General features: G+C 31.2%; 4 protein-coding genes across 6 annotated transcripts; 3 read left to right on the top strand and 1 right to left on the bottom strand.

Moving 5' to 3' along the window:
• The first annotated feature begins 438 nt into the window (after nucleotides 1-438).
• LOC108783165 (cytochrome c oxidase subunit 4 isoform 1, mitochondrial) lies at nucleotides 439-3,145 on the top strand. Of its 2 annotated transcripts, none has more exons than XM_018551659.1 (4): nucleotides 439-629; nucleotides 1,071-1,268; nucleotides 2,626-2,818; nucleotides 2,901-3,145. In XM_018551659.1, the coding sequence occupies exons 2-4, from the start codon at nucleotides 1,077-1,079 to the stop codon at nucleotides 3,008-3,010; spliced, it is 495 nt and encodes a 164-aa protein (XP_018407161.1). In that variant the 5' UTR covers nucleotides 439-629; nucleotides 1,071-1,076; the 3' UTR covers nucleotides 3,011-3,145. The 2 variants fall into 2 exon arrangements, with proteins under 2 accessions (XP_018407161.1, XP_018407160.1); XM_018551658.1 differs by lacking the exon at nucleotides 439-629 and adding an exon at nucleotides 636-740.
• Nucleotides 3,146-5,376: 2,231 nt separating this feature from the next.
• Nucleotides 5,377-9,823, bottom strand: LOC108783171 (non-canonical poly(A) RNA polymerase PAPD5). The gene is made up of 8 exons (XM_018551667.1): nucleotides 8,766-9,823; nucleotides 7,916-8,086; nucleotides 7,352-7,709; nucleotides 7,096-7,242; nucleotides 6,824-7,017; nucleotides 6,583-6,736; nucleotides 6,237-6,375; nucleotides 5,377-6,095 (listed from the first exon to the last, which is right to left on the bottom strand). The coding sequence occupies exons 1-8, from the start codon at nucleotides 9,299-9,301 to the stop codon at nucleotides 5,887-5,889; spliced, it is 1,908 nt and encodes a 635-aa protein (XP_018407169.1). The 5' UTR covers nucleotides 9,302-9,823; the 3' UTR covers nucleotides 5,377-5,886.
• Nucleotides 9,824-12,410: 2,587 nt separating this feature from the next.
• LOC108783187 (mitochondrial inner membrane protease subunit 1) lies at nucleotides 12,411-13,261 on the top strand. The gene is made up of 3 exons (XM_018551686.1): nucleotides 12,411-12,563; nucleotides 12,653-12,850; nucleotides 12,981-13,261. Exons 1-3 carry the CDS (start codon nucleotides 12,462-12,464, stop codon nucleotides 13,140-13,142), a joined length of 462 nt encoding a protein of 153 aa, XP_018407188.1. The 5' UTR covers nucleotides 12,411-12,461; the 3' UTR covers nucleotides 13,143-13,261.
• A 6,668-nt stretch (nucleotides 13,262-19,929) lies between these two features.
• On the top strand, nucleotides 19,930-25,388 carry LOC108783170 (trans-1,2-dihydrobenzene-1,2-diol dehydrogenase). Of its 2 annotated transcripts, XM_018551666.1 has the most exons (6): nucleotides 20,066-20,091; nucleotides 21,043-21,140; nucleotides 21,416-21,620; nucleotides 22,189-22,480; nucleotides 22,553-22,953; nucleotides 25,179-25,388. In XM_018551666.1, exons 2-6 carry the CDS (start codon nucleotides 21,138-21,140, stop codon nucleotides 25,280-25,282), a joined length of 1,005 nt encoding a protein of 334 aa, XP_018407168.1. In that variant the 5' UTR covers nucleotides 20,066-20,091; nucleotides 21,043-21,137; the 3' UTR covers nucleotides 25,283-25,388. The 2 variants fall into 2 exon arrangements, with proteins under 2 accessions (XP_018407167.1, XP_018407168.1); XM_018551665.1 differs by lacking the exon at nucleotides 21,043-21,140 and having other exon boundaries at nucleotides 19,930-20,091.
• The last annotated feature ends 684 nt before the right edge of the window (nucleotides 25,389-26,072 follow it).

Raw genomic sequence — 26,072 nt, 5'->3', positions numbered from 1 at the left:
ATTTATAATACTTACTTAATTGTTGTTTTTATTTTATGAAAGACATATTGCAACGTTTTTTTTACATAAAAGTTTTTATAGAAAATATTTAATAATGTTAATATAAGTTAAATAATAATAAAAATAAAAATTGTAATTGATTCTACTTTAATTTTTACGAATTTATTAATTTTTACAGTTTATAAATTTAAAGAAATTTGCGGGAATGGATGATAAATGTCGGACCAATCACAAACCGGGGAGAAGGTGGCCAGACTCTTATTAGAGGGTCACTACGTAGTATGAGTATGACACGGGCTTTAAACAGCCTAGGTTAGAAAAAGATAAAGATACTTTTTGGAACGCTCTCTCTCGGATCACTCTTAACAAGGTAATAATAGGAGATAGGAGTACGCTTGTCTCAGTAGTATTATATATTTCAATGTGACAGGAAACAGTTGTAAACGTCAGTGGAATCAGTTGGCATTGAGTCGTACGACGTTAACATTAACTTGGCACAACGATATAACTGGACAGCCGCAACAGTCTCGACGTGATTACGTAATCTTCCTCGAGCGCTCCGTGCAGGAGGCTCTCTTCCATCTCGCATTTCCGCCGAGCTATTCTGAACTATCTTTGCTATCAGTTAGGTAACTCGCTCACATGTATGATATTCGATCTCGGAGCAAGGTATTCTCCCGAATATTGACGTTTCTGTGAGGACTCCGTTAACGCGAAAATTTCGGATATTTATATTGATTGTGCGTATGACAAATAATTCTACGATTAGAGTAACATGTATACAAGTAAATCTTGCAGGATGTTAATGCATATAATTGTGCTGAATTAGCAGATAACTCGAGGATACATTCGTCGTAATTTGACATAACTTGCAATATCACCAATTTTATTAAGTCTTAAGCCGATAACAAAAACTCAGTTTTATCCAACTTTATTATACACATTTTATTGTCAATCTTGCAAGTGTTATGTAAATCTCCACATATTTAATTCCATAATAAGATATCTAATTTTGTATGTGGAATAATTGTCAGTCCCTTGATGTTACATTTTCTGCTGTATTTTTATAGTGAGCAATGGCAGGCAGACTATTCGTGAGTTATTTGCGACCTGTTATTCAAGTCCAAAGATGTGGACTGATGACACTAGACAGAGTTGGTAATAGGGATGTAGTCGGCTTTGGATATAATGGCGAACCTACTTACTTAGATAGAACAGATTTCCCCTACCCTGCATTACGCTGGAAAGAAAACACTCCTGATATCATGGTAATAGAAGGATAACAGAGCCAAAGCTCTCTCATGGGTCTGTTCTTTGTTACTGCATTAAACATTAAGCTACACTAAAATTTTCTAGCTCGAGTTTTAGCCAAACTTTAAATATGCAAAATGGTATTTAGTATTTTAAAATATTTTAAGCCTCTTATTTGCTCATCATTATTACTGTCTTAGAATGTAACGTCAGAGAGAAACAAAAAATTTATATATATTTTTTTTTTTTATTGTGCATATATAATCAGAAAACGAAATGAGCTATGTTTACAGCTATAGCAAATTAATATATAAAAATAAATATGATTTACTTTTTCTCTTCAAAACAAGAAGATAGATTTTGTTACATTTTACAAGTTTATTCTATCAATTGAAAAATATTTCTATATTCAAACATGGACATTTGTCTTTTGTTTAGAGGGAGAGGGTCAATTTAGAAGAATTAAGACTTGAATTCAAGTACTAGTCAAATAATAGATTATTGAATTTGTTTTATATTTTGTTATTTTTAATTAATTACTAGTAGGCAAATTGCAAAAAAAAAAACATATTTAACTTACTAATTTACTTTATTTTTTTCTTAAAATTGTAAACTGATTCTTTGAACTGGAAAAACTTAAATTTATAACACTAGCCGCCTTAAATTCTCTGAAAATCTTTTTATAATTTTTATCTCCAATTCTTTTTTTTTTTTTTGCCAAAATTAATTTTTTATTAATACTCATTAAACATAGTCCATTTAAGTAGTTTTCATTATTTTTGTTTTGTAAAATTTAGAGAGATCATAGTCAATCTTGCCTTCTTCCCTTACCTATATCCGTGTAATTTAATTATAATTTGTTTATTGTGTTTTCTCATCTCTGATGTTATAATCTGAGATAGTAGTAGTGAATGAATATCAGCCCCTTAAGAAATAATTCCTGATATTAATTCAAGAAAACTGTATGAGACCATATGTCCAAAACAGCTTAATTTCAAGGATACAGATTGTTAAATTTGCAATAAAAATTTTATTTCTTCTAAAAATTTTGAAAACCACTCGCATTATTTTAATGAAACTTTAAACATAAATTATCAGAAAATTCAAAGTTTTTAAAATTTTTGAAAAAAATGAAATTTTCTAAAAATATTTTTTTACTTTAATTTTGACATCCAGTATTTTTGAGACTAAGCTGTTTTAAACATATGATATTTTTATCTTGAATTAGTGTAAAGAATTACCTTTCAAAATTTTGTAGAATATTCAAGGACTTCTCTGTAAATTTATTTTAGATACAAATGTATGTATGCAAAGTATAGATCTATCAATCATTACTAGGTGGCAATTGTCAAATCACCATGTTTCCTTTGTTAGGCACTGAAAGAAAAGGAGAAGGGAGACTGGAAAAAGCTGTCGATCGAGGAGAAAAAGATTTTGTATCGTGCCAGTTTCCGCCAAACATTCAGCGAGATGGATGCACCGACAGGAGAATGGAAGGGCATTGTAGGATTGTCTTTGCTAATATCGAGCGCTGGCATATGGCTGTATTTGTACTTCAAGACATTCGGTATGTCTCCATATCCCGACGTGACTCAAGTTGAGTCATCGAGAAAGTTGCCAATTTAATGAAATGATGCTTTTTCTTTCAGCTTACCCGCCTTTGCCTGAAACATTCTCAATGGAGAGACAATTGGCGCAATTGGATCGCATGAAGAAACTTGACATGAATCCGATCGACGGTCTCTGTGCTCGAAAATAAATTAATTAAATTTATCCACTACTAATTACTTAGTCATCATGTACAGTATCTCATATTCTCAGCGCTTGTGTATGTATATACACATATATATGTACAAGTGACGAAATTTTAATAAATGCCATGTGGTTACATTAGAGCGCTATCAATATATTAAGAATATATTACTATAAATGTTACTAGTTTTTATAACATATTAAATCATAAGTGAGATATAAATATATAAATTAGCGTATGTTAAACTATTAAGAACTGAATGCAAATCGCTCAAATGTAGAACTTAATTGAAGAAAAAGGTAAGCAAGATTTATTTCGTTTCTATACATTTTTCACATATCTCGCATTAAACATATGTGTACAAACTTACGAGTAGACAATTGTTAAGTACAAATCGCTGTCGGCTCGACGACTGCTAAATCCATAACGATTTAGTATTCGCATAGTCGCTATCTCACTTTCCTTTCTCCTCGCGAAAGTTTTTTCATGTTTATTAAAAAAAAAACATTACCAAAGCACAGGTAACTGTACTGTTGCCTGTACTTTTGAAAATTCGCAGTTACACAGTTACGAACTTTCAGTAATGTGTATACGCCAGTTAAATATTTTTTTACAATCTCTATGTAACGGCTGTGAAACGACAGTACAATTCTGCAAAGGTAAAATGGCATCACTGATCGCGTTACATTCGTTACACATTATTGCTTATTTAAAAATATACTCACACAAATATAAATATACATGACTATCAAAATTTTTGGAAAATACAGAGTATTATATTGCTATCGAGAGAAGTTTATAAACGATTTAGCTGGTCTTAAACGATGGCTATATACGAGGTAAAATCGCTTCCCTTAATTAAAAACATACAAACGAGAAATAATTTAAAATCAGATATCGACATCATTCATATTTATTAAACTTTTCATCTTTTTTTTTTTACGTTTTTTTACAGACGGTTCGGGAAATTCGATAAATATGAGTGATCACGAAGTTTCGTTATCAAACCTTCAATGATTACGAAATTCTGATATTTATAAAAAAACACGTAATTTGTTGAGGATCACTAAGATATAATAGTTTACAGTTTTTTAAAATGTAATATGGCTTTATATAATGCTTTACAATAACATTTAAATTATATATTTATATATATTTATATATATCTTAAGCAATTGACAATTTAATTATTAAATTCAATCACAGCTTACAATATTACATATGAAAGAGCTTTTAAGTTAAATAATATACACGGAACATTGGGTGTTATATATAATTTAAAAAGATATCAAAGCTCTCTAAACATCCTCAATTCACGTGACTAAATTAAACATGTTAAAAGGATAAATCTTTACATCGCACATTAAAGAGTCGTTGAACACAAAAATGCAGTTGCACTAGAAAAATTTTTGATCTGATGTCATTAAAGAGATTTACTTGCGGTATTCTATTCTGTCTCATTAATTATTGCGTCAACGGAATGTAATATTTGATAGTGAACTATGTCTAACTATGATCGAAGAACATACGGAGCTTTTAAAGTAATGTCAAGGCCTTTTCGCGTATTGTCATATACATAAGTTTTATCAAATGCAATGTAAGATTCATAAATATCAGATTCTTCGTTTTTTCCCTTTGTATAATACAAACGTATTTTTTTTATTTAATTATCTGATATAAAAATAATACATCATTGTTCCGAGGATACTAAGAATTATGAACTAACATTAAGAAACTGGCGTCTCTGTACAAAAAAAAAAGATAAAATTAATTTGCAAAAGAAAAAATGTTGCTACGAAATAGACTGTAAAGATTCGAAGCGTTGTCATTACTCTGTGTCTCGATAGATAATAAGCTACTTTTTAAAAAATATTGTTACTCAATTATATTTTTTTTCTACCATCGTATGTATTATTCGCGCGTAAATCTGAAATTTTATTAAAATCTGAAAAACATATCATAATCTTTCAACAACGATATATTTATGCTTTGTAGAGAAAAAAAATTTAAAAAAAAGTATACTTTTAAATAGATATGGCTCCACAAATTTTTATGATAAAATCACTATAATAAACACTATTTTAAATATTTATAAGTTAAAAAAATTTAGTAGGTAACTCTTAGACTTATTTTTCTATGTTTGATGAGATGTATATTACAATAATATGTACATTAGATAAGTGCCAATATCACCAAATTTTCTGTGTCGCCCCCTTTTTTTATAAGAATATAGTTTCATATAGAAAACTAAGTTTTTGTCAATATTAGCATGTTTTGTAATTTTATGTATTGAGAAAAACGTACTATAACTTATTATCGTCTGTATACTATTCGTACTTTAACTGTATTACACATGTTACTTATGGCTGTGAACATAATTACTATTCAACGATGGTAATGATAAATTTTGCAAATTTTTTTATAAATAACGATAATAAAGTGTTATTACACCGGGTACCGTTTATAACCTGTGCAACAAAAGTGAACCATAAATAGATCTTATCTCGAATTTCGATTAGGAATTCTGTACGTCTCTTTAATATACAATCTTTTGCGTACAGAGCAAAATATATTTTCTGGCAAATGGGGAGAAAAAGAAATGTATATATATACGTATATGTATTTGTGTAATTACTGCTTGGGCATTCTTGTGTTCTGCACAAGAATCGTAAAATTTTCAAACTGTTGGTTCTCTCAGAACCGTAAACGTTGTGCCCTTCTGTACATTAAAACTGAAATTGAAAGCGAAGAGAAGTCGCATAGGATGATTCAGTTATTACGATAACCGACCATTAATCGCTGTCTGTCTATCACACAGTTATGATATTGAGCTCTCTACTTAAGTGACGGAGGTAATGTCTGAAATTATTGTGTACGTTTCATCACCGTACACAATCTCCGGTTCCACGTTGCATTGTGCATTGTTTCTTCCTCTTCATCGAATGTGGCCTAGAGCTTGGACTGTGACTAGTATTGTTATTATTGTTATTATTATTTCCATTACTGTGAAGTGCGTGCTTGGTTTTGTTCTGACCAACTATATTGTTATTGATGCGATGATAGTTGCCTTTGAAACTCTGTTGGTGATTGCCTGCAACAAAGAAACATCAACAAAAAAATAGCAAGCGTTAAATGCGAAGGATATCATCGAACGTTATGCATTTATGTAATCGAAATCTGTTACAGCAACTTGATAATATACTCAAATAGCGAACAAAATAGATTGTCATACCATGAATGGTTGCTTTGAATGCTTTTCTTCCAGAATAATTATGAATTTGGTGACTATTGTAAAAGTGCCTATCTTTATTTTTGTCGTTTTCACTCTTTCCACCAGTGTTCGGAGAATTGCCACGACTACACTCAGAGTCCTTAGAAAAATACGTAAATAAATTCAAAATTAATAGCGATTATATACATTATTATATATAGTAATCATGACTTTGAACTCTTTCCAGTATATTATAGGATGTAAAACAAAAACAATTAAATTATTAAAATGTTATACATATAAAAGAAATTAATGTGTATAATAATGATGTAGATAACAAAGACATTTTTCTAAGACGTTTATGTACCGTATCACTAGCAGGAGCTGAAAGAGTGGACGCATCAGAACCAGTTGAGCTCGACAGAGAATCTCCTTCGCTTACAGGTAAGAGGAATGTTTCTTTGATCCACCTACGATAGTATATTACTTCATCGGTCACACGGATTATTCTTCCTAGGATGCTGCATATAATGAAAGAGTATCGTTTGTTATAACTTACATGTTGTACAGAATAAAATGAAATAGAAGAAATCAATAATAAATCTCACCTTACTTTACTGGCGTCATTGATTAAGATATTTGAGGGATTGGCCGCTTGAGAGAGAATACAATAGGCCCAATTAAATGCACTCTTTACATATAAAGCACCGTAGCTACTACGGCCGATATCGTTTCCAGGTGTGAGTGGGTCTTCTATGCATAATAGAGATGGTCGATGACCATCTATCATATCCCGTTGAATCTATTAATCAACATGTAATTAGTATAAAAGATAAACTGATGTACAGCCTCTATATTGTAATATAAATATAAATGAGACCTCTTCTTTCGATATGTATTGACCACCATCCTTTATGCGAATGCCAGTCTTAACATAATTGAACTTTCTCCCATACAGCTCTAGAAATTCAATCAATAACACTCCTAGATTGGTATTTGGAGAATGAATATCTCTTCTTGGATGTAACTGTAATAAATCAGAATCTTGATTCAACATCGGCAATTGATTTCTCAAGGAGATTGTCACAATAATAAACGTGAGATACCAGTAGACATGTTAGTAACAATGTACGCACCTGTAAAAAACTGATGGTCATGAGTATTAAACTGTATGAAGATATACCACCAGTGAACACTTCGTTAAGATCTCTTTGTAGTAGAAATTGCTTTAATACCATGACTAGCTTTTCTAGAACCGGATATTGCCTCTTATAGGAATTTATTAACTCTGCAGACTTGACGCCATTATTCATGTTAAAACTAATGTCCACTTTAATTTCACTTTCCTTATCGATCAATTTAACGATCGGTACACTGGCCTTATCCAACACTTTAATCGAAGATGGCTCAGCGATATTTCGATCTAGTAAAGCACGTTCCAATGTACGCAATGGAAGATTTGTCCACATTCCTATTACTACCAAATCTATATCACTGTAACAATAGGAAAGTCTTTAGATGTTTGACACTAACTGAACAACAAGCAGTCTTTTTGGTAAAGAAATATTCCTCTCGGACTGGATTGTTCCATTTTTCGTTAAATCTCTTTAATTTATTCATTTAATAAATTATTATATAATTTATTCGAAGATGGAACAATTGTCTCTCAGATTTGTTTACAAATGATTAAAGATACCTACCTTGTAGGCAAATATAAACCAGTGCGAAAGCTACCAAATATTTCGACTTTAGAGTCTGGCCAGAGATCATAAATTACATTTTCTATCCTTTTTACAACTCTCAATCTTAATACGTGCTCTTCATGCGAGGGGCACATGTATGAGAAGAAATCTTCTATTTCCTCGTGTAATCTAAACAAAAACATAAACCTATTCAATGTCTGGACAGTATCAACATGTTTAAATGATCTAGAAATAAAATGTGCAAAAAAACAAAACAAATTTCAAATAAATGCAATCTCTAACAACTTTAGAAATAGCATTTCTTCCTATTCAATGTCTGGACAGTATCAACATGTTTAAATGATCTAGAAATAAAATGTGCAAAAAAAACAAAACAAATTTCAAATAAATGCAATCTCTAACAACTTTAGAAATAGCATTTCCATCTGAATTTGAGACATCTTTGTGAAAGATACTTGGCATGTCCTTGAGTTTATAATACAATAATGTTGAACATATGAGATATGTTTACAATTTCTTATGCTAGCCAACAATGACAATAATTTTTTATGGCTGTTTACCAGCTTTATTAGTAAACCTACGTAGATAGAAAGAGAGAGAGAGAGAGTGTAAAACATCATGTATAGGAAGACTCTCCTCTTTCGGCGAAATAATAATTTAAATCCCAAAAGATTGCTATTATCCCCAAGCTACTCTTCCTTAGACATCCTGCCAAGTCTTCAATATCGTCTGGAGGCATTGGAAGCACTTTGTTTAAGTGGACGGTCTAACATAACCTAACAAACAGCCATATGGACCTTGTGGCGGAATCTCTCCGAATCGATGATGCAGAGTCGAATATACTCACCCAATCGTCCCCATGGAGTAGTGCTTGTTGGTCACACGCCAAGGACAGCCACCGTATTCGCCCACGAGGGCGTCATAATTGTAGTTCATGCCGTAGGTGCTCGCTCGATTTTCGCCTTTCCTGCGGGACGGGTTGTAATAGTAGTTGCAAGCATTGTGGGGCACGCGGTGCTCGCCATTGCCATTGCCAGTGGCAGTGCCCTGAACGGCGGACGTAGCTCGGCCGTTACTACCGTTGTTACCGTTGCCGGCATTGCCTGCACCGCTGCCGGCACCGGCGTTGGCAGTGGTGGTGCTGCTGCTGCTGTTCGATGACGGCGTGGTGCCGGGCGCGGTTGCCGTCGCCGTCGCTGCCGCCGGGCTCGTGTCCAGCGCGAGAAAGTCCTGCTGCAGCCGAACACCCATCGCATTACTCGTGTTCGCGTCGTTACGCAGGGTCAGAACGTCGAGACCCTTCTCGGCCTCCCAGATGTGCAACCAAAGGTCCTTGGCAGGGCCGTACTGCTCCGGTTGGTACCAACCGATGGTCGGATCCATTAAATTGGCGCCTTCGGACGGGGGAGCTCTTTTCGGTCTCCTCCGTGCGTTTGTATCTGTGTATGGGGTGTATGTGTGTGTGTGTATGTGTGTATGTGCGCGCGCGTTCCGACGCCGTGCGTACGTCGTACGTACGTGCCGTGCCGTGCCGTGCGTACGAGCGGTCGTGGACAAACGGACGGGCGGGCGGGCGGACGGACGGACAGCCAGCCGTGCGAGCGAGGGGGCGGACAGACGGACGGACGCACCACGTCGCGTGTCACTCCCTGTGTCGCTCTCTCTCGCGCGCGCGCGCGCGCGCGTTGTCCGGCCTCCTCCCTCGTGTAGTCTATTCGGGGCTCTCGGCACCTGTCGCGTTATCGCGCGCACCGTGATATATCCGTTCTCCAGAGACGGGTCGATCGGCAAGCTGATCGCGCGGGCTCGGCGAGCGATCTTTCGATCAGTCAATCGTAACCTGCCAAAGATATTAAACTAAACCGAGATTTCATACACGCACCACACCACGGAGCGCGACGGAACCGAGCGCGAACCCGAGATTCACCGACTGCGCCCGATTACCGCCGCCGATTAAAGGGGTGATTCTCGTGATATATATCGCGAGAGTATCGCGACGCCGCGCCGCACCGCCCCGTTCTAAGCCGGACCGCCGCGCTCCGATCAGTCCGATTCGCGCGCAACGCGCAAGCATACCGTGCAAACGCGCCCATCGCCAATCTTTCGCCCGCGACTACAGATTCTTTCACAGGAACTCAACTGAAGGATGTCGATAAATAATTTCACCGTAATTCCGAATCATATTTAAAAATAATACAAATTTTGTTTTACCGATGCGATGGCTTAACATTTAAGTTTAGATCATAAATAAGTTATTCGAAAAAATACGACGTAATATTTTTTGAATCTATATGCTCTAATAGGAATATATGGAAATGTATTTATGAAATAAATGACAAATACTTGCTGCATATTTTAAATATAAGTACTTTATGTATTCACAAGATTATTTATGTAAAATTACATATACTGTGATACAAAAATTAGCCTAGTAAATAAATAAAATATTTATTTGTTCTAAATCTTTGTCAAATTTTAATCGATGAATCGCAATGATCAAACTTTGTACAAGTTATTTTAAATACTTAAAATACTTACATGTATAGTAAAACATACAGATTTTTGTTATTATTTTTTAAACTGTAGTTTATAGCAATAAAGTAATAACTAATAAAGTAAATAAACTATAAGAATAACACATTCCCACTACCACTCGTCATAGTCGTCATGCCCGCGGTGGGACAATTAACAACAAGACAATATAAAAGCATCTTTTCCAAGGTCTTGCAAAAACAAATTTCTTTCAAACAGGACTTGAAATTTTTCAAGTACGCGCCTATCACTTCTTGCGACGTAGAACGCAGCTTTTCTCAGTATAAAAATATATTGAGCAAAAAACGAAGAGGCTTCAATTACAACAATTAAAAAATGTACTTTATTGTGTGTTACTTTTATAGATAAAGAAAGTTATTACAGAATGTCGAATAAAGTTATTTTAAAACTATTCGAAATAATGGGGAAAATCTGGAAATAACAGTTCAATGTATCTGCTATATTTTAGTATTTTTCTCGTTTGTATTCCGTTCCTTGTTTCGAGTAACACCGTTGCCACACCACCGTCGCTCCCCACCATTGATACTACAGTCGCGCGTCGCAACCTTTAAGCGACGTGAAAGTGGGGAGAGCTAGCTACGATCAACGCGATTTTAGAACTTTAATTCGGGCTCTATTAATGACAAAAAATAAATTATAAAAAGATGTTCAATAAAAATAAAATGTTATAAACAGAATTTTCATACAATTTGTTTAAATGAAAGCATCCCCAAAACTGACGAATTATTAAACTTTAATTTGGTTATAACTTGTTTTTGAAAGGTGCTGGAGAAAAATAAGGGTGGACAAACCCATATGGTGGACAAATGAATTCCGTATGTAATTCAGAGGAATATTCAATATTGGGGGTGCTATAGTTTTTTTATTTATTTATAATTTTTTTCAAGGGTGGACAACAATTTTTTTTGGTGAACAATCGATTGCGATGTTAATTTTATCAAAATTTGCATTTGGGGATATCAGCTTTACAGACCTAAATTGCCGAGTTGAGACTTTATCTATGGATGAAAAAGCTATAACTTAACACCTGTTTTCAGATAAATCAATGTAAACAAGGACGTATCAAATGCTTAGGCTACTAGAGTCCCATGAGGCGTATTTGCCGCGCATCGCGTAATTGCGTAACCCATCGACATATAGTATGGACTGCGCGATCAATTCATAAATCCCCTCGAAAAGTGTCCGGTGAATTAGACAAAGAAGAAACGCAGTGTGGGTCAATCGCTCGCTCTTTCTAATACACCTATTGGCTGCTTTTATTATCGCCCAGTGGATATCGCTAGACGATAGAAAGAGACAGAGCTATTAGAAAAAGACAGAGCTTGACCCACACCGGTCGCTATCTCTTTCTTTCGGGCCGGTCATATTCTTTCAGCCTGTGCGCAATCCATACTATATGTCGATGGCGTAACCAATCAGAAGCAATCTGCTGTTGTGGGTTTCGCGTTTTACTGATTACTGATTGGTTTCGCGATACGCGGCAAATACGCCTCATGGAACTCCAACCTGAGTCTGCTGAACACGACCAATTGGGCAATTAGTAGCGAGTGCTCACTTCAGCGTTTTCGATCCGACGATTTACATCCAATCTCTTTGTTTACATCACTTGGGATTGGAAAACATGTGATCGCACCGCATGGTGCATGCTCGCGTCAGCTCGCATCGTAGTATTTGGCGGCTAACTAACGGATTATCTCAATAATCGTCAATTTTAATGCTTAATATCTTGTAGTTCACAGTGGAGAGCAAAGTTTTTTCGTCAGATTCTTTCGTTTCGTGCAAAAATGTGTCGAATAAGCTTAATTTCATTAAAGTCGAAGTAGAGAGGAGGTACTGTAAACAATTACCTCGCATAATTATGTAGTATACATACGCGTGATAGTGAGTGAATAGAGCAAACTACGCGTCCTGATGCGAATGTTATGTGCATACGCAATTCTGATACTCCGAGCGAGAAGAAGTGATTTTTCTTTGTCAATTTTTCGTTATAATGCTAAAGCTAAACAAATTTGTCATTAAGGTTATCCGTGGCTTCGTGCAATGTGCATGTGTGACGTACTGCGTGTACGAGTATGTAGGTGATATTGTTGTGGTAAGGATATAATTATGCATTTTTTTGTTGTTTGCCACTGTCAAATAATTTTCAACTTGACAATATGATCATTGCTGATGTAATTACAGTGCAGTGGTCCATCTATGGAACCTACTTTGTACACTAATGATGTCTTACTTCTGGAACGAATATCAGTTAGATTGCAAAGGCTTGAAAAGGGGGACATTGTCATTTCCAAATGTCCCAACAATCCGGAGCAGAACATATGCAAGCGAATCATAGGTCTGCCTGGTGACAAAATAAGGGATGGCTTTAATATAACTACGGTAAATTATTAGAATGCGTTTTGATGATATTTTACATCCTTGGAGAATTATTTTGTATACATTTTGTTCCTTCAGTTAATAGTTTTTGCATGCATTAATAGATGTAGTAATAAATTATTGTTTTTTGCAGATACCTTATGGACACGTTTGGCTGGAAGGTGACAACAGAAATAATTCTACTGATTCACGAGTATATGGACCAGTACCTCACGGTTTGTTGCGTGGACGTGCTTTATGTAAAATACTTCCTTTAAGAGATATAACTATGTTTACAACTAAATATGCAACTTAAATTATTTTTTATATATAGTAGATATTTGTATTAATTGAAGATTGTAAGAATATATTAACACTTAGTTGTATTTTAGTTAGATTTAAGAAAATAAAGTAGTTCCTGATGTATTATACACAATCAGTGGCATAAAAGTGTTATTAGTAGATTATTGGTAAAAAGAGTATATTAAAAATTAAAGTTATATTTTAAAAGTACATACATTAAAATGTAATTATTTAGTATGGCTTCTACTATACCATTATTATTATATAGTGTTTTAATCATAGATTTGGATTGATTTGAGATACGAAAAAATCTGAAAACAGTATATATTAAAAATAAAGTCGTTGAAATATGATCTTTATGAGATTTTTTATTAAAGTCTTGAGTAAAAACCTCTAAATCTTTTGAATATGCTAAGATAATTAAAAATTTGCCAAGATAAATATAAAACTACATTTTCTATTCAGAATTTTGAATTGTACAGTATTCACAAGTATAGAGCTGATATTTAACATTGAAAGACATCATAGAAAGGTGCTTCATACTGTTATTCCTACAAATGAATAAAAATGCATTCCGATGGAAAAGAATTTATTCTAACATTCGCAAATGCGTAATTCTGAAAATTTTAATTCATTTGAACCAGTTACAGAGTGAATTGCTTGTTTTTAAGAAAAAATTCTTAATTGTTTTAATTCCTTCCATCCAAGATTGCAGCATACAATCGAAATCGGAAATAACACAATTAATTTCTTAGATGTTACTATTATAAATAATTTGATAATACATTAGAATTTGATTGGTATCGTAAACAAAGTTACTCGGGCAGATATCTTAATTATTTTTCTAACCATCCTATATCCCAAAAAAGAGGCACTATAATAGGATTAGTTAACAGAGTTTTACTATTATCAGATAATAAATACCATGTTAAGAATTTAAAAACAATAATAACTATTTTACTTGACAATGACTCCGTTAAATTTCATTTTTGATACAATCAATCGGAGAATTTAATTCCACTTTAAAGATAAAACAATTTCACATAATTCTCCCAATAATTATGTCACACAAGAACCAGTGTCTTGGTTTACGATACCATTCATACCATTTGTTACAGATAAATTTAATAGACTCAATAAAAAATAATTAAGAGTATCTTTTTACAGTATTAACAAATTGAGTAACTTTATTAAAGCTCAAAAAGATTCTTGCCTGAAATGCAACAAAAATAATGTTGTTTACAAAATCAATTGTAAAGATTGCGATGCTTCCTATGTCGGACAGACGGGAAGACAATTAAAAACATGAATAAAAGAACACCGCAATCATATAAACTGAAATAAGGTACCTGAGCCGAATAAGGTCCACCTAATTTATTTTATTTTTTTTAATTTTATTTATAGGGACATTAAAATAAACTTTGTAAAAATAAAATCTTTATTCTAATAACTAATAAAAAATGTATACATTTTTCATGATAAAGATTTTTAAATAAGCAAAAAATTTGTTTTAAAAAAATTTGATTTTGGGCTTTATTACATGCATATGTATTTAATAAAGCCCGAATAACAAATCAATGAAAAATAAACATTATTAAAAAAAAAACATTTTTTAAAATAACAAATAATCTTTGGTAATCGTCTTTGACATTTACAGGTAACTTTAACTCAATAAATTTTAATTTGAAAATATTAACAGCATCGAAAATCTGTATCTTATGATGTAAGTCCCATACATAACTCATGATACCATTTACCCAGTGAGAAAGCTAATATCAAATCGATATCGATACCATCAAAACACATCGACGCGGTACATGCATATAAGCATCAGTTTATCCTTGTTTCTATCAAATATCATACAAGGAAAAGAGATGGGCCTTATTTGATGAGTGTATCGTTCCTAAACAATATATTTATTCTAAAAAATTGATATATACATATATTTATTATTTTTACTGATTAGAGAGTTGAATAATATTATAGTATGTTATAATAAATTACAAAATAACGTATATTTAATAAACTTTTTCAAATATTATCAATTTATTGCAGCGGATTTTTATAAAAACGACACAAAACATCCATCTCGTCACAAAGTTCACATTATACTAAAAAACTGAGTTGTTGCCGGTTTTTTTTTCTAGACATCTTATCGGCCCTATGACATATCTTTTAAGCACATAATTTATACATAAAGTGCATTTATAAGCGGTAATTTTAAAAGTGGACCTTATTTTGTACTGGGCTTTATTCGGCTCAGGTACCTTTCGATTTAAATTTTCAATTTTCATATAATGTCAACATTGTTAACAACATCTATTTTGTTTAAACATACATCTATTAAAATTCTATGTTATATATCTTAAAAATTTGACATTTAAAATTATTTTAATTTTTTGATTCTTATATGCCCTTTATTTACATTTTTCAATTTATTTATTAAAAAGAGTCCTTATACATATATTTTTATTACTTGTTTTTAATACTTATTTTTCAGATAATGAGTGACAACACGTTCCCTTATAAAAATGTAGTACTAAAAAATATTCAGTAATAAATTACAAATAAGTTATATGTATTTATGCATTATATGTATTTATGCTTTGAATGAAGTAGTACGTATATTTGGTTTTAGTATTCTTTAATTTTTAATATGTTTTGTCATCGTATTGTTTTATGTCAAGAGAAATATATTTTACATATTTTTATAAAAATTATTCGTCATTCTTTTTAATCTTTGATTATATTGTAAAACTGATTGTTATAAAATAAAAACGGGTTTTCCCATTTTTCTCAGATTTTCTCAGTTCCTGTTTTAAAGGTAAAAAAACGGATTTTCCCATTTTCCTCAGATTTTCTCAGTTCCTTTTTTAAAGGTAAAAAAATTTATTGAAAAATTCATATATTTATAACTTGTCAGATTTACTTTTTTCCTTAAAAGAAATAATTTCTTGCAATTAAAAAAGTGGCTTTTTTAAAAACTATACTTTTATAATACGAAAATAAGATTAGAGAGGGAGATTACTTAAGGGGAGAACCTCGTGTAAATGGCCGTTTATTCTAGATTTTTTTTAATGACAAAATTGATTAAATCTAGACTCATAATAATATTCACTATTTAAGCTAATTAAAAAAATTTTGTTTGTGTTGAAAATTTTCAAAATGGCAGCACAACAGCTGCTTGAAGTTGGCTCCTTAAATTTGCGCCGAGCAACGCTGAGGTCACAAAATTAATCTGAAACAAATATTTCAAGAAAATTTCGTTAGTTTATGTAAAAACGCACAATATGAACCTAAATAATTAATAAAATTCATAAAATTGCAAAAACGGCGACATATACAAAAAAAATCACTTTTTTGTCTTAAACAATTGTTAATAATTATTATTTAAAGTAAAATATTAATTATTGGATAGGTTCATGTTGAGACTAGATAGTTGAAGAATGAGCATGTAAAATTTAAAGATGATCGGTCAAGTAGTTTTTAAGTTACATTGCACGGCGTGCAAAATTTAGCATTTTGAGAAAAAGACGTTTAAAGTTTTCGTGAAGAAAAAATTGTGAAAATTGTAATTATTTAAATTTACCTGGATTTTCAATCAATCAACAATTCCAGGGTACAGCGGGTCTTCCTCTTCAAGTTCCTGTCTAAAGGTATATATGAATATAATAGAAAGGGACTGAAAGACCGAGCGCCCGGCAGATATTCGTACATCTGCGCGCTCCGGGCCGCTGAGGCCGACTTACCTTTCTTTGAAATTAACATAAAAGGAAGTCTCTTATAACTTTCTAATGTTTTTTTTCATATTTTTGAGATAATTTCCTAACAATTTAAACAGAAAAAAAACGTGAAAAAATCAATTTTACACGAGGTTCCCCCCTTAAGAAATTTACTTTCGTATTATTTTAAAAAATAAAAGCAATAAAATCCGTATAAAATCTACAAAACAAAATATTTAAGAAAAAAGATTTTGAAATACTTAAAATGTAAAAAGATATTTTTCGTTACATTTATAAATACACATAAATTTATACATTTTTTAATACTTGCAACATAAAAATTTTTTAACTAAATACCAATGAGAATAAGCCATTTACGGTCAAGCTGGATTTTAGATGCTTCTAATATAATTTCGTGTGAATTTATATACTACATATGTAGATCCTTAAATGCGCGCCGAAATTTTTTTAGACTTACAATGCAAACTAATAAACTACTGCAGTACTATCACGAGTTAAATTAACTAACAATCTAACAATTTTTGATACTCATTGCATCTTGGATCTTAATAATATATTGAATGACATATTAAAATCAAAGAGTAGGGTCACATTTAAATCTAAAAACTTATCAAATTTTATATTTTTTATTTACATTGATTATTATATAAAAGTTGATATTCCATTTCGTTTAAATGTTAATGATCTCTTGAAGGTCACATATACAGAATTAATGATATTCTTTCTCAATTATTATTTTTATTTTGAACTCTATTACACAAATTCTATTTTTTCATTTTAATATATTCCCATATATCCGGCTACAAAAGAAGAAAGTTTTATCATAAACAGCCCGGATACGAAAAAGCGGATGGAATGATTCTGATTGGTTAGCTCCTATTCTGTTTATTTCTGTCCATTATTTTTCCGTTCCGTTATTTTTCTTTCCCAATTATATAACCTTAAATTATATTTAAAGATATATAACCTTAAAATTATTCTATATAAGACGATATCTTAAACAACAAATTATGAATATTGATGAAAGATTGCAGATTAAATGTGCGAAAATTATGTCATCAAGAGATTCAAAATATAAAAAGTAATGACAAAATAAAATTCGTTACTAATATCGAAAATAATGTAAATACCATTACAGTTATTAAAAACAAAAAATAATGTGACCAGACCATTACCAAAAAAAGTAACAGTAACAGTGTTACAAGTAATTATATTATAGTTACTTCCATTTCCTGAAAAGATGCAGCATTAAAAGATTCTTTTTAATTGTGTTGCAATGAAATAATTTATATTTTTACGCAGCCCAAGGGCTTCAAAAGATGGAAGTTATTATTTAACATTTCTGTGTATGTACATTATATTCTAAACGTTTTAAACTTTATAAATATTATATTATATTTTATATAGCAAAATACAGAAGATAACTTTAAAAGTATAAATTTTAACTATTCTTTAAAATTCGCAATGCAAGCGGAGAGTTAATACGTAAATGATTATCTGTAAAATTGGATATGATTGTCAGGGCTGGGTAATATTTAAAATAGTTCCATTTTAAATACATATTTAAAATGGAAATGGCATTTTGCATTTTCCATTTTAAATAGTTTTTTGGAAAACCATTTCCATTTTACATTTGAAATGGAATCATGTCTATCATTTAACCATTTATAAAATAGGTAAATGGTTTTTTTATGTATTCATAAATTTTCCCTTAAGAAGAATCAAGTATCGTGGTTGGTGAGAACACAATTTCTTCTATGACGATGTTGTCTGATACATTTAAAAAACAATTGTTACTCAAAGCAAATAGTGCGTTTATTAAATTAAATAAAACTGTATTACTGTAAAATGTATTTTTTTAAACAAATATTAAAATCTTTTTAGGACTGTATAATGATAAACAACAATAAGAAGAAGGAAGTTAATAACAGTCAAAGCTGGATCACAATGCTTATTATAATTATGTGTGAATTTTGTATACTGCGTATGTAGTACTCCCATATAAATATTATTTATCATTATACAGTCTTAAAAAGATTTTAATATTTGTTAATACACGTCGATCCTGAAAAAGACGTTATTCCTACTTTAGATAAATATTGCGAAGAATATTACTACGTCGATCCCCTCCCCCATCAGAGGTCTATCGATATTCGTAAAAATTTCTTGCAAATACTGAGATACGCGTATATCTCTATATATAGAATCTCGATTTAATAATTTACACAGGCGTCTAAGGTAGGTTTCCACTACAATACCTTACTGATGAGTCCAATAGTGGAAACCTGGACGAAACACCAAAATTATTAATATTTTTCGCAATACATAAGAATTACAGAATTTTAAATACGAAAATTAAAAATTATCCTTTTCAGATTTTAATATGTCATTCAAAACTATTAAGATCCATGATGCTATGAGCATCAAGAATTGTTAATCAATTAAAGTTCGTGATATTACTGCGGTAGTAAGTATGTATGCGCGCGTCAATGCTGAAAAACTGTCAGCGTCGCGATTTATATGGAGGGACTACATACGCAGTATACGAAATTCACACATAATTATAATAAGCATTATGATCCAGCTTTGACTGTTATTGACTTCCTTCTTCTTGTATTTTCTTTAATTTTTTATAATTATCCCAATAAATTGTGAATTAAACTGTAATATAAAATAGATATTAATTACAAATCCATAAATATCGATTTTTATTAAAAAAATGGATGTTCCAGCATTATGCAAAGTAATTTCCAACATAAAATACTTAAAAATATGTATACCAAGTAAGACCATTTTGCATTTGAAAACCATTTAAAATTCCCATTTATCTATTTTATATTTAAAATGGATTAAAAGAATCTATTTTACATTTTGTATTTTAAATACTCTTTTCAAAAGTATTTTATATTTGGTATTTTAAATGGAATTCGAAAGGCATTTTACCCAGCCCTGATGATTGTAACTGTATATTGATATATTATCAACAGTGAAAATAATTAAAACTTACAAAAATATTGCGCGAAAGATACAAGCGTAATAAACTAAATGTTTTTTTTATGACTTATGTAGTGTATATCATATTACAAGGTTGCTTCAAAGTCGATGAACAAGATAAAGCCGATGTAAGCGGCGTCTGCTAACCTCTGCCTGCTTGCGAAACTGTTAGTATATCAGTTAGTATACTTCCGGACGTCGTGGGGACTACTTCGTTACTGCGAAGTGAGTGCTAATTCTTTTACATTCGATTACATTTCGAATTAATAATGTCGATAGTAGATACATTGAAACGCTCCATCGTCCACTTTTTTGTCGGTTTCAAAAAGATGTGTATCTTTTTAATTATCATATCGAAATTACACGCACGCACATACGCATGCATGCATTTAGATCGAGCAGCCTCCCCGTGGTGCATACCGGGTAACACGCGAATACTGGCGATAGTTATCTAAAATCTTGTAAAATGTAGAGTTCCCTTTAGGGCTATGGCAGAGAACGAGACGTAACATGCGTAGTTGTAACGTAAGGTAAGGCTGAGAAAAACGTAGCTGTCGTAGTAGTGACTGCCAGTACTGTCAGTCACTACTATGACAGCTACGTTTTTCTCTGCCTTACCTTACGTTACGACTACGCATGTTACGTCTCGTTCTCTGCCATAGCCCTTAGAACTAGAGGCCTAGAAAACAGAGATGCGACATTGCGTCGGTTGGGTTAGGTAACCACCGCCATTTTAATTCAATATAAGTGCTCTTGACCAATAAGCTGATGACAGTTGATGCAAAAGGTAGAAAGATTAGATTAGGTTAGGTTAAGTCCGATATTAAATATTCACACAAATAAGAATACTTACACCATAATAAGTTTTTTATTGCACTTCGACACTGTATTGTCTAAATTTTTCTCTCTCTCTCTCTCTCTATATATATATATATATATATATGTACATACGTTATAAAACTATATCTATTAGATGCAATAGTGAATTAAAATGGCTCTCTGATCACGTGATTTAGACAGCCAATCAAGTCATACCCTTCAATGACGCATCTCTGTTTTCTAGGTCTCTACTTAGAACCTGATAACTCAACTTCTAGGCATGCTAGAGTGATGGTCAAGGTTTTATTAAAAAGAAAAAATTTTAAACTTTAAAATGTATGTAATGACATTTTTCAGCCTACTCATGCCTTGCCCGTGAAAAGTTGGAAAGTCGTAAAATTTTTAAAATTTTAACACAACCTGCTTTTGGTCTTCGTCAAAAAGACCATTCGATGGTACGGCAAATATAATATTGAAAATAATAATAAATCTTTTTAAGCTCTACAACTTTTTTGTCTGAAACATTTTTTTATAAAAGTTATATTTTTCGAGTTTTATTCAGGGGTACCGATCTTTTTTCCTCACCCTATATATATAATTTATATTTTATATGTATTTTTTTGCCGAAATGAAGATAATTTAATAGAAAGTTACTATCGTTCGCATTCGTATCAAATACACGATGTAAACTGCTAAATTGAGAGAATTTCTTCTTTTGCGAAAAATTTAGATGACAACTCTACGATGGGGTATTGCTAGCGCAGGAAAGATCTCGCACGATTTTGTGACAGCATTGCGATCTTTGCCAGCTGACGAACATGATGTCATCGCCGTTGCAGCACGGCAATTGTCTCGTGCGAAAGATTTTGCAAAGTTGCACGAAATTAAAACAGCTTACGATGATTATATGAAACTAGGATTAAACAAAGATATTGGTAAATAATTGCGAAGTGTATTATATTAATAATGTTGTTCAATCAACTGAAATCAATGAACTTTCACTGTAATATTCTAATAAAAAAATTTCATAATATAATATTTTTCAGAATTTTTCATATTTTTTAATATTTTTTTTTTAAATACTGTAAATTTTTTCTGATCTTATGTTTCCATTGGAAATTATAGAATAAGAAATTTTATTATATTTATCTCTCATAATGCTTTTCATTATATTAAAGTGTTATATTTTATAAAGATTAAAAAAAATACTTTAAACTTAGACTTAATATAGTACATACATATGTAAATTAAAAAAAATTTGTAGATTCAACTTTCTTAGTATTTCTAAAAATAAGTTTGAACTTGTGAAGAATCAGAAGTTTTATAAAGTTATAAAATTACAGAGAAAAATTTGAGAAATTATTTCAAGAATTTTAAGAAAAAAATTTTATTAGAATACTCGCGTATAATCAAAGAAGTAATGCACAAAAATAGTTACTTCATAAAAATTATTGTCAATTAAATTTTATATACTTGTATTTATTTTATTTTATCTATATTAAGACATCGTATATATCGGAGCGATTCATACTCAACATTTCGACATTGCGATGCTCATGCTGAAGCATGGCAAGCATGTCCTGTGCGAGAAGCCATTGACGATGAACCTGAAGCAGACCACTGAATTAATTAATTACGCAAAGAATAAAAATCTATTCCTAATGGAAGCCGTGTGGAGCCGCTGTTTTCCCATGTATGACGTTATTAGAAAGGAAATTGCATCTGGTAATATAGGCGATATTCATCAAGTGATCGTTTCCTTCGGTGTTCAAATGCCTAACTTGGATCGGATAGCGTAATGTTTATTAATTGTTTAGCGTCTAAAAGGGGTAAAAGGCAATGAATTAATTAATCAATAAATTTACAGCTTGAAAGAATTAGGCGGTGGAACAATTCTTGATCTTGGTATTTACTGTTTGCAATTTGCCTGTTTGGTATATGACAATGAAATGCCGGAGAATATTAAAGCGACCGGATTCCTAAATGAGAATGGCGTTGATATGTGTATGTCGGCTACTTTGACCTATAAAGGGAATCGCATCGCGACAATCATGACAAATGCGTTGATTAAATTGCCAAATGAGGCGTACATCTGCGGTACCAAGGGTACAATAAAAGTACCCGACAACTTTTGGTGCCCGACAGAGGTGGAATTGCCAAGTGGCACGGTAAAGGCGTCGCTACCAAAATTAAAGCACGAGCTTAACTTTACAAATTCCGCTGGGCTTTCCTACGAAGCTGTCGAAGCTCGCAATTGCATTTTAAAAGGTAAAATGACATCTATATTTATAAGTTACTTTAATAATCCTGAGAAGCAAATTGTGAAAATATTGCTTACTTCTAATAAGTACTTATTTTATAAATATTGTATATTAACAATACCATAATATCTTTAATTGACTACAATTTTACAATAATTGCGCAAAATAATTCGTTATAATGCAATAGCCTTGTTAGTCTAAAAGTTTCTAAATGATCGATATTTGCGCGTGTGTGTACGTGTGTATCAAAAATGATGAAATTGAAAACCGTAGGTATTATATCAAAATTGTTAGGGTTGATGTTAACTTCATAGCTATTATGCGGTATTCTGTGAACCTATAGGATTTTCAAGTCAACAACTAAATCTCCTAGATATAATTCTACTCTCATATAGCACATAATATCATATAGCAACATTATTTTTCCATTTTCCAATGAGCATCTTATGTAAATCAATATGGCGACTTTATGCTGGATGCTCATTATGGTCCAGTGGTCTTATGTATTATGCTTATGCTCTGTTATGTATTTCATGTGCAATAGGCTTTACAATGAAATCTAGCAGAAATATCGGTGAAATATTATTGAAATGTCATAGAAATATTACTGAGACATATATCACAGAAATATTATTGTAATATTTGATATTTATATAATGTTTATATTTTTATGTATTTTAACATTTATTAGGAAAAATTAAATCATTTTGAAAAATGTTTAAAAAAATCTATTAAAATTGATATTTTTAATATTTAAAAAATTATTCAATATGATATTAATTAGAAAATAATACTGTAATACGTATTATATAGTTATATGTATAATAACTATTATATATAATATTACAGTATTATTTTCTAATTAATTAAAATAAATAAATGATCCATATCAAGCTAAATAAATTTAATGTTGTTCTTAAATTTTATAATATAAATGAAAATATAAAATTCTAACTAAAGTGTCGTACGTTTCGGAACTCACAAGTTCTTCTTCAGCGATTCTTACAAATGTTTCAGTCGTTGGATTGATGATATTTTCTTAAGATGTGTGATGATGCGATACGGACTTGTTGATATAATAATTATAATTCGGATTGATTTTCCTGTTCTCAATGCGAGTGTATTGTAAAGGCAATGTGAGACAGGATCTTATCATTACAAATTCGTCCGATCGAGTTTACAATGATCAAATCATTGTAACATCTACGTTCCTTTCGATCGGATGAATTTATAATAATGCTGTTCTCACATTTAATTCGATATAGACCGTTTATTTGTTTTAATTTGCATTGTAAAAAACGAGCGAAATTTATTAATTTCTAATTAATGTCATATGGAATAATTTTTAAAATATTAAAAATATCAATTCAATAAATTTTTTAAACATTTTTCAAAAAATAAAAGTAGTTATAAGGCTCTAAATGTATAAAATAGTATAAATAAATAAAAAAAGGCCAAAGAGCCAATTTTTTTAAATAATTTAATTTTTCCTAATATTATATAATAATTATTATATATTATTATAATAAATTTAAAAAGTTATAATAAAATTAATATCACTTATAAAATTGTATGTATAATACATATAATTTTGTGATATCTTCATGACATATCTTAACGATTTCTTAATGGATGTCTCTAATGTTAATAAGATATAAAAATATCATTAATTATAATACTAGTATATCACTCTGCTATTTAAGTCGTTATATTATCATAATGTTACTGTGATATTTTAATGTTGATTATCATTGTGTAATATATCAGTAATATGTGCTATGCGAGATTGTATAAGAATTACATAGGCCTGCGAGGTTTGGTCTACTGAAACGTAGGGAGAATAGTTTCTGACATAATTTTTTGCGCTAAATTTGAATCTGGCCATAGAAATTGTCAAGCGTATTTTAAGATATTCGATTATATAATAATTCTTTGATAACAAAAACTTCCATACAATTCAAAATTAACTTGGAAAGAAAGAGGGCACTAGGAGTTAGGCGCAGATAACTTTACGCAAACGCTGATATTTATCAAGTAAAACTTATTTATTATAAAAATTATTGCTTGATAAATATCAGCGTTTGCGTAAAGTTATCTACACCTAACTCCTAGTGTCCTTTTTCTTTCCAAGTTAATTTTCGAATGTTTTATGATAATAAAAAAAATTGATTTTTGTATAAAATCAATAATTATATTTAATATTGAATATTTTATGTTTAATATATTTCACAGGTTTAATAGAAAGTCCAAAAGTATCGCACGATACATCCTTGTTGCTGGCGAAGCTGGAGGATGAGTTGCGCAGACAATTGGGCGTTGTATATCCTCAAGATTGAAAAATTACATATATTTTTTAGAAATAATAAGATATACAATATTCACAATTTATATTATGTCATGTATAAATATAGAACAAAGATTTTCTCTGAATACATCTAGCTACAAGAGTTGTAAAAAAAGTCTTTCTCTGAATTCTAATTTCTTATTTAAATATATATATATATATTAGGTAAAAAAAGGTTGAGAGAGATCGATTGAGAACAATAGCATTTTTATCACCTTGTTTTCTACAAATTTATAAAATTTTCTGTCATCATAAGCATGATCATGATTGATCGGATATAAATCCTATAATATTTTATCGGTTACATAAAATTTGTACAAGATTCCTTTAAAATCTACTGATTCAAATTAATGAATTTATGAACTAATTTCTATATTCAAAATGACGAGATTTTTTTATCGTTCTTTATCAGTTTTTTTTGCTACGGATAGCTTTCAGGAAAACTTCATTCTTTTGACACGGGACTTGACCACCCCAGCATCCGAGAATGGATTAAAATGGATTGGACATTTTGTCTATTCGAATTCGTATTTTAAACAGCGAAAACTTTTTTTGGGTTCAATTGGATGCAACTGGATTAAAAAACTGAGTTTCCTATTCAAAATTTTGAATTCTACAGTATTCATGGTCACAAACGCACTTAAAAAGCTGATATTATTTTTAAGGTATACAGATATATGCTCCATGCAATTCCTATAAATGAATAAAAACGTATTTATTTGAATAAAAAAGGATTTATTTTAACATTCATAAATCCATATTTTTGAAAATTTGAAACCATT

This window comes from Cyphomyrmex costatus, unplaced genomic scaffold (assembly GCF_001594065.2).
Source record: "Cyphomyrmex costatus isolate MS0001 unplaced genomic scaffold, Ccosl1.0 scaffold143, whole genome shotgun sequence".
NCBI classification, from domain to species: Eukaryota; Metazoa; Arthropoda; class Insecta; order Hymenoptera; family Formicidae; genus Cyphomyrmex; species Cyphomyrmex costatus.
The sequence above is the reverse complement of the archived record's forward strand: the minus strand, read 5'-3'. Positions and strand labels throughout refer to the sequence as shown.

What these genes read in the sequence shown, in the direction of transcription:
- LOC108783170 (XM_018551666.1), top strand. An exon ending in CCTAACTTGGATCGGATAGC is followed by an intron (nt 22,481 to 22,552) that starts GTAATGTTTATT and finishes ATAAATTTACAG; the next exon opens with CTTGAAAGAATTAGGCGGTG. An exon ending in TCGCAATTGCATTTTAAAAG is followed by an intron (nt 22,954 to 25,178) that starts GTAAAATGACAT and finishes TATATTTCACAG; the next exon opens with GTTTAATAGAAAGTCCAAAA.
- LOC108783165 (XM_018551659.1), top strand. Translation starts at nt 1,077, where the DNA reads ATGGCAGGCAGACTATTCGTGAGTTATTTGCGACCTGTTATTCAAGTC. An exon ending in AAAACACTCCTGATATCATG is followed by an intron (nt 1,269 to 2,625) that starts GTAATAGAAGGA and finishes TTCCTTTGTTAG; the next exon opens with GCACTGAAAGAAAAGGAGAA. An exon ending in TTTGTACTTCAAGACATTCG is followed by an intron (nt 2,819 to 2,900) that starts GTATGTCTCCAT and finishes TTTTTCTTTCAG; the next exon opens with CTTACCCGCCTTTGCCTGAA.
- LOC108783171 (XM_018551667.1), bottom strand. Translation starts at nt 9,301, where the DNA reads ATGGATCCGACCATCGGTTGGTACCAACCGGAGCAGTACGGCCCTGCC. An exon ending in GGTTTATATTTGCCTACAAG is followed by an intron (nt 7,710 to 7,915) that starts GTAGGTATCTTT and finishes CTATTGTTACAG; the next exon opens with TGATATAGATTTGGTAGTAA. An exon ending in ATTCAAAGCAACCATTCATG is followed by an intron (nt 6,096 to 6,236) that starts GTATGACAATCT and finishes TCTTTGTTGCAG; the next exon opens with GCAATCACCAACAGAGTTTC.
- LOC108783187 (XM_018551686.1), top strand. Translation starts at nt 12,462, where the DNA reads ATGCTAAAGCTAAACAAATTTGTCATTAAGGTTATCCGTGGCTTCGTG. An exon ending in ATGTAGGTGATATTGTTGTG is followed by an intron (nt 12,564 to 12,652) that starts GTAAGGATATAA and finishes ATGTAATTACAG; the next exon opens with TGCAGTGGTCCATCTATGGA. An exon ending in ATGGCTTTAATATAACTACG is followed by an intron (nt 12,851 to 12,980) that starts GTAAATTATTAG and finishes TGTTTTTTGCAG; the next exon opens with ATACCTTATGGACACGTTTG.